The sequence below is a fragment of the Procambarus clarkii genome, chromosome 26 (genome assembly GCF_040958095.1).
Source record: "Procambarus clarkii isolate CNS0578487 chromosome 26, FALCON_Pclarkii_2.0, whole genome shotgun sequence".
In the NCBI taxonomy this organism is placed as follows: domain Eukaryota; kingdom Metazoa; phylum Arthropoda; class Malacostraca; order Decapoda; family Cambaridae; genus Procambarus; species Procambarus clarkii.
Window position 1 is genome coordinate 27,903,661 of NC_091175.1, and position 7,447 is coordinate 27,911,107.

General features: G+C 43.7%; 1 protein-coding gene across 1 annotated transcript; it reads right to left on the reverse strand.

Annotated features, from left to right (window-relative positions):
* Positions 1–2,203: 2,203 nt before the first annotated feature.
* On the reverse strand, positions 2,204–5,592 carry LOC123756915 (uncharacterized). Its single transcript, XM_069331586.1, has 2 exons — positions 5,530–5,592; positions 2,204–2,971 (listed from the first exon to the last, which is right to left on the reverse strand). Exons 1-2 carry the CDS (start codon positions 5,590–5,592, stop codon positions 2,204–2,206), a joined length of 831 nt encoding a protein of 276 aa, XP_069187687.1.
* Positions 5,593–7,447: the final 1,855 nt, after the last annotated feature.

Sequence of the window (7,447 nt, forward strand, 5' to 3'; positions counted from 1 at the left end):
CTCAAACTTGAGTGTAAAGGTTGAGATGATGTGAGTGTCTTGAGTAAGCACTCGAGTAAGCACTCGAGTGAATCCTTCTGGATGGAACAGGTCTTGACATAGACTTTGTAAAGCTACTGATATTAAGTCCAAGACTGAGAATTCCTGGAATTTAGATGAAAAAAATTTTTTTGGCGTTACACAGTGTGGTAGAGAAGGTAGAGGTTCCTGGAGGCGATTATCCTTGTTTATATATATATATATATATATATATATATATATATATATATATATATATATATATATATATATATATATATATATATATATATATCTGTCGTGCTTTCTAGTCTCGTGAGACATTAATTCTGTTTACGAAGATGGATCAAGAGGTTTTTTTTTTTTAATATAAATTATGATCTGGTTTAGTTGCCTTGCATGTGCTCCAGGCCGTTCTATTGGAGGGATTTTATGCATTGATAATAATTTAGGTTTTATTGAATTGATTCAGGCAGTAAATGTTGTTGCGATGTCATCATTAATAAATATGACGTACATGTGTCTGGCGTTAGACAGATGTATATAAATGATCTTAAAGAGCTTAAGGAAGATGAAGACTTCGAAAAGTGTTCATTTTGGACATGTACACATTTTTATGTCAAAAATAATGTCAAATAGTTCAGTGTAAAAGGTAGAACCCCAGATGGTGACACAGTTCCCTTCCTCACGTATTTTGTCCCACGTGTTTAACAACTTCTGCTCTGTTGAATCTAAGTTAAACTCTTAATGGGTTTGTAACTATGCACTGTGTTAGATAATGTTCCAGTGATCTGTTGTGGTTGTAACTGTGCACTGTGTTAGATAATGTTCCAGTGGTCTGTTGTGGTTGTAACTGTGCACTGTGTTAGATAATGTTCCAGTGGTCTGTTGTGGTTGTAACTGTGCACTGTGTTGGATAATGTTCCAGTGGTCTGTTGTGGTTGTAACTGTGCACTGTGTTAATGTTCCAGTGGTCTGTTGTGGTTGTAACTGTGCACTGTGTTAATGTTCCAGTGGTCTGTTGTGGTTGTAACTGTGCACTGTGTTAATGTTCCAGTGGTCTGTTGTGGTTGTAACTGTACACTGCGTTAGATAATGTTCCAGTGGTGTGTTGTGGTTGTAACTGTACACTGTGTTAGATAATGTTCCAGTGGTCTGTTGTGGTTGTAACTGTGCACTGTGTTAGATAATGTTCCAGTGGTGTGTCGAGCATTTCTCCACAGTGGTGACATTTCCTCTCATCTTCCGGAACGTGTAAGCCTATTACCCACGAGGGAATAGTGACATTCTGTGTCGGGATAATTGTGAATAACTGTTAATTATTTCCCACCAGGATAAAAATATATTTTACCTGAAGCTGACAGTAATATTTTGTTTAAGGGACACAGTAAAGCATTATTTTATGTCACGATAAATAACAATGAAAAAATATTCATGTTATGCAAGAGTGGGGGTAGGAGGGGGGGGAGGAATGGTCGTATTTTTTACGAAAATTCAAAATGAAACACGAAAGTGACAAGTTCCACAATCATTTACTTCCTGAACCCATTGTGTGCCCATATATATATACACTATATATATATATATATATATATATATATATATATATATATATATATATATATATATATATAGATAGATAGATATATATATATATATATATATATAGATATATATATATTATTGTGTGTGTTTTATCGAAAAAAATTGAAAGTTAATATATCAGCAGTCTTATTAAAGATGTTTACTCTTTGACCCAGACGTGCACTGAAGACCAGGTATATATAATGTGGTGTATTCATTTGCATATATAAATAAATCAGTGTCACATGTGCCCGCGATGAATTAATTTAAGTCTCTGTGTTCATATTAAGTTGATAAACACACTACGAAAAGCTCTAATTAATTGCTTTTTAAACTCACTTTTATTGTAATAGCTTTTTGAAGTCATTTTTTTTATTTCCGAGCAGGACACGAGTTTTGTGTTCATGATGCTCCTGATAGGAGGGCCTGACGGCTGAGTGGACAGCGCTCGGGGTTCGTAGTCCTATGGTCCCGGGTTGATGGTCTGGTGTGTTAGATGATTGGACACAACTATGTGCAGTTTATAGTTGGAATCACAGTGTGGTTGATCAGGAACGCTCTGAAGTTTTATATTCTAGGACTTGAATACACTTTGATGGCATCAGTTGCTATTCTGAGGTGTTGAGTTGCCATCCTGAGGTGTTGAGTTGCCATCCTGAGGTGTTGAGTTGCCATCCTGAGGTGTTGAGTTGCCATCCTGAGGTGTTGAGTTGCCATCCTGAGGTGTTGAGTTGCCATCCTGAGGTGTTGAGTTGCCATCCTGAGGTGTTGAGTTGCCATCCTGAGGTGTTGAGTTGCCATCCTGAGGTGTTGAGTTGCCATCCTGAGGTGTTGAGTTGCCATCCTGAGGTGTTGAGTTGCCATCCTGAGGTGTTGAGTTGCCATCCTGAGGTGCTGAGTTGCCATCCTGAGGTGTTGAGTTGCCATCCTGAGGTGTTGAGTTGCCATCCTGAGGTGTTGAGTTGCCATCCTGAGGTGTTGAGTTGCCATCCTGAGGTGTTGAGTTGCCATCCTGAGGTGTTGAGTTGCCATCCTGAGGTGTTGAGTTGCCATCCTGAGGTGTTGAGTTGCCATCCTGAGGTGTTGAGTTGCCATCCTGAGGTGTTGAGTTGCCATCCTGAGGTGTTGAGTTGCCATCCTGAGGTGTTGAGTTGCCATCCTGAGGTGTTGAGTTGCCATCCTGAGGTGTTGAGTTGCCATCCTGAGGTGTTGAGTTGCCATCCTGAGGTGTTGAGTTGCCATCCTGAGGTGTTGAGTTGCCATCCTGAGGTGTTGAGTTGCCATCCTGAGGTGTTGAGTTGCCATCCTGAGGTGTTGAGTTGCCATCCTGAGGTGTTGAGTTGCCATCCTGAGGTGTTGAGTTGCCATCCTGAGGTGTTCAGTTGCACACATTTATCTCAGTGTTGAGACAAATGTCATCTACTGATAAATGTTTCTTAAGGAGAATTAAGAGTTGAATGTTAAGACATTCACTGTATATGGTTCCTTGTGGTGCCTTCTGGGGTCCGTGTGTCTACGACCCCCATCTGTAGAGGCCAGGGGGACAGATTCACGAAGCAGTTACGCAAGCACTTACGAACGTGTACATCTTTCCTCAATCTTTGACGGCTTTGGTTACATTTATTAAACAGTTTACAAGCATGAAAACTTGCCAATCAATTGTTGTTATTGTTATAAACAGCCTCCTGGTGCTTCGGAGCTCATTAACTGTTTAATAATTGTAAACAAAGCCGCCAAAGATTGAGAAAAGGTGGACAGGCTCGTAAGTGCTTGCGTAACAGCTTCGTGAATCTGGCCCCTGGACAGTGTTAGGCTTTGTGTAGAGGAAGGATGTTGAGAGGCATGGGGGGGGGGGCTTTATATATTAATTAAAAGACACTTTATCTTTTTAAAAGTGCCTAATGCATTTATATTTTTCACTGGAGCTTTTTGTTGGACATTCTACCATATCGTTTGATCTAAGAGGTTACTATGGTGTATACATATGGATCGAATGTCTCTCAATAATGTTCATATGTATATTTACCTGGCTTGTGTGTGTGTGGGAGTATACATACCATATCGTTCACTCCAGTATTTTGTTATTTTACTGTATAGATTGGGGACCTGGCCCTCCAGAATTTTCCATGTGTATATTATTTGATATCTCTCTCGTCTCCTTTCTAGAGAGTACATTTGGAGAGCTTTGAGACGATCTCAATAATTTAGGTGCTTTATCGCGTCTATGCGTGCCGTATATGTTCTCTGTATTCCCTCTATTTCAGCAATCTCTCCTGCTCTGAAGGGGGAAGTGAGTACTGAGCAGTACTCAAGACGGGACATCACAACTGACTTGAATAGCACAACCATGAGGCCTGGTCAGAGACAGAGTCGCGGGGACAATGATCCTCGAAATCAACCTCAAGATATGGTGCCAAATGTAGCCATTTGGCTACATTTGGGGGGGACCAAATGTAGCCAAATGTAAAGTGCAGTGTGCAGGTATCAGTGGTGTTTGTGTGTGGTGTGAAAACAAAGGGCTTTATATACATATCGAACCTTAACCTCGTTACTGTGTTCCACACGCACGGGGAGAGAGAGAGAGAGAGAGAGAGAGAGAGAGAGAGAGAGAGAGAGAGAGAGAGAGAGAGAGAGCGAGCGAGCGGGGGGGGGGGGGAGCCATTCACTAACAAGTATATGCATTTGTGTGACAGCTCGCTGTCCATGGCAGTATTCCTGTTCCAATAACAGAAATGAATGACATTGTGGGATACCTTGATCAACCAACCAGGTTTTTGTACCCTCCAGCTTTTTTTTAATTATAAGTTTTGCCACGAGGGGCGAGTTTATTGGGACACGCCGCCATACCTGTTTTATACCTGGTTGGTGGGGTTCTGGGAGTTCTTCTACTCCCCAAGCCCGGCCCGAGGCCAGGCTTGACTTTGGTCCACCAGGCTGTTGCTTGCAGCGGACCGCAAGCCCACATACCCACCACAGGGTCCGGCACTCCTTGGAGGAATGCTCAAATAATTATGTATTAGCGATAAAACCTGCCATTAATGTATGATGACTGACTGTAAATATATAGCTCTTGAAATAGAACTTTTGCTGTAACTAGCTGACATGTAACTATAAGGTGTGAAGGATAGATGAATTTGTTTATTTAATAATCTTAGATGAGGTCTGAAGAAGACCTTTTGTACCCTCTGTAATGCTTTTGCGCTACCGCTCACAGGATGAGTATGGGGTGCACAATAAACTAGCCGCCTCCGGCGGCAACAATCAATCCTTGGAGGAAACTATCTAGTTTATTCTTGAAGATGTCCACGGTTGTTCCGGCAATATTTCTTATGCTCGCTGGGAGGGTGTTGAACAACCGCGGACCTCTGATGTTTATACAGTGTTCTCTGATTGTGCCTATGGCACCTCTGCTCTTCACTGGTTCTATTCTGCATTTTTTAACATACCGTTATGTACAACACTCCCCAATAGGAAGAAAACCTGCTGGGTTGTTCATCCTGTCACTTGTACCCAGACACAGCTGGGACTTGTTTAACTGTCTCTTAAGTGAACAGCTTCTCAAACAAGAAGATAAACATTTGTCAAACCCTAAAAACTTGCGTTATCTTGCGGGTTCAAAATGGGGGAATCTTTTAAGAACAGCATTTATATTTGACAGTATATTCCTAACTCAAATAATGTGGAGTTTATTATGTGCCCACACATTTCTAATGTCTCTTAGATGTCCACACTCATCTCAGGTAGTGGTCAAGGCGGTGTCCGTCTCTCATCACAGATTCTGCAACTTCGCTGATCAACTGTTGTTTCCATTCCGAATCTCCATGGATTTCCATGGAAGAAAATGCCTACCCACAGTACGGAGGGTGGGCAAGAACATAACCCACAATCAGTTAATTGATTGTATCCAATATGAATTCTTGCTATTACTGATTCTCTCCCGCTGCCGCCGCCTCTTCGTCCATAATGACTGGGATTGCCAGCTGCAACCATATTGTACCATTGTACAGATTCACTTTTGTTCTTCTATCCTCCTTTCCTCAGTTACTTTGTCACGGTGATGTTGCATGACAATACCTCTAATTTGTAGTAGAGTCTTGGATATGAAGTATTCAATAAGGTCTCCTTCAGCGCCTTCAGCAGCCAGCACATCTGCTCGTTCATTCCCACATATTCCAACATGGGAGGGGATCCACAGAAACTTGATGACTCTTCCCTGATTGGTTAGTACCCTCACAGCTCTCTTAATTTCAACAACTATCGCAAGATTTCTGCCTTTTTTATACAAGGCTTTGAAGTGTTGCTTTTGAATCGGTGCAGAATACTGAAAAAAAAACTAAAAAAACACTAAACACCGTTAGTGTTTCAAGAAGTCTTAACGCCTTAATAGTGACAGTTTAGCTTGAGATGAAGAGGCATGTTTCTCAAGATGTGCTTTATCTTCACGTCCGTTTTGAAAGGCATTATTCCTAACATTATTCCTGGGATGCTCCTAGACGCAGGTTCGAATCCTCGTCACGGCCCTTGTGGATTTGTGCATTATTCCTAATTACAGTGTATGCTGGCCCAGCCCTGTCATTGGTAGCATTACATGACCCATCACTGGAGTTGATCCAACTTATTTCCGGCTTTAATATAAATGTTCCCAAGATACTTATGCCTCATTTCTTGTGGTATCATGTTGGACTTTTTCGTTATCTTCTTGATGATAATCCTTCATGGGTCGTCCTCCCAGGCAGGTGACAAAAAAGCTTGTCTGTCAGTTTGTCGATCAGCTCCTGCGTTACCTGGTTGTGTCGACCAGCTCCTGCGTTACCTGGTTGTGTCGACCAGCTCCTGCGTTACCTGGTTGTGTCGACCAACTCCTGCGTTACCTGGTTGTGTCGACCAGCTCCAGCGTTACCTGGTTGTGTCGACCAGCTCCAGCGTTACCTGGTTGTGTCGACCAGCTCCAGCGTTACCTGGTTGTGTCGACCAGCTCCTGCGTTACCTGGTTGTGTCGACCAGCTCCTGCGTTACCTGCTTGTGTCGACCAGCTCCTGCGTTACTTGGTTGTGTCGACCAGCTTCTGCGTTACCTGCTTGTGTCGACCAGCTCCTGCGTTACCTGCTTGTGTCGACCAGCTCCTGCGTTACCTGCTTGTGTCGACCAGCTCCAGCGTTACCTGGTTGTGTCGACCAGCTTCTGCGTTACCTGGTTGTGTCGACCAGCTCCTGCGTTACCTGGTTGTGTCGACCAGCTCCTGCGTTACCTGCTTGTGTCGACCAGCTCCTGCGTTACCTGGTTGTGTCGACCAGCTCCTGCGTTACCTGGTTGTGTCGACCAGCTCCTGCGTTACCTGGTTGTGTCGACCAGCTCCTGCGTTACCTGCTTGTGTCGACCAGCTCCTGCGTTACCTGGTTGTGTCGACCAGCTTCTGCGTTACCTGCTTGTGTCGACCAGCTCCTGCGTTACCTGCTTGTGTCGACCAGCTCCTGCGTTACCTGCTTGTGTCGACCAGCTCCAGCGTTACCTGGTTGTGTCGACCAGCTTCTGCGTTACCTGGTTGTGTCGACCAGCTCCAGCGTTACCTGGTTGTGTCGACCAGCTTCTGCGTTACCTGGTTGTGTCGACCAGCTCCAGCGTTACCTGGTTGTGTCGACCAGCTCCTGCGTTACCTGGTTGTGTCGACCAGCTCCTGCGTTACCTGGTTGTGTCGACCAGCTCCTGCGATACCTGGTTGTGTCGACCAGCTTCTGCGTTACCTGGTTGTGTCGACCAGCTCCAGCGTTACCTGGTTGTGTCGACCAGCTCCTGCGTTACCTGCTTGTGTCGACCAGCTTCTGCGTTACCTGCTTGTGTCGACCAG

Excerpts from the sequence above, each read along its gene's own strand:
- LOC123756915 (XM_069331586.1), bottom strand. The coding sequence starts at position 5,592 with ATGGTTGCAGCTGGCAATCCCAGTCATTATGGACGAAGAGGCGGCGGC. Across the intron at positions 2,972-5,529 it reads GCGGCAGCGGGAGAGAATCA|GATGGCAACTCAACACCTCA; the intron begins GTAATAGCAAGA and ends TGAACACCTCAG.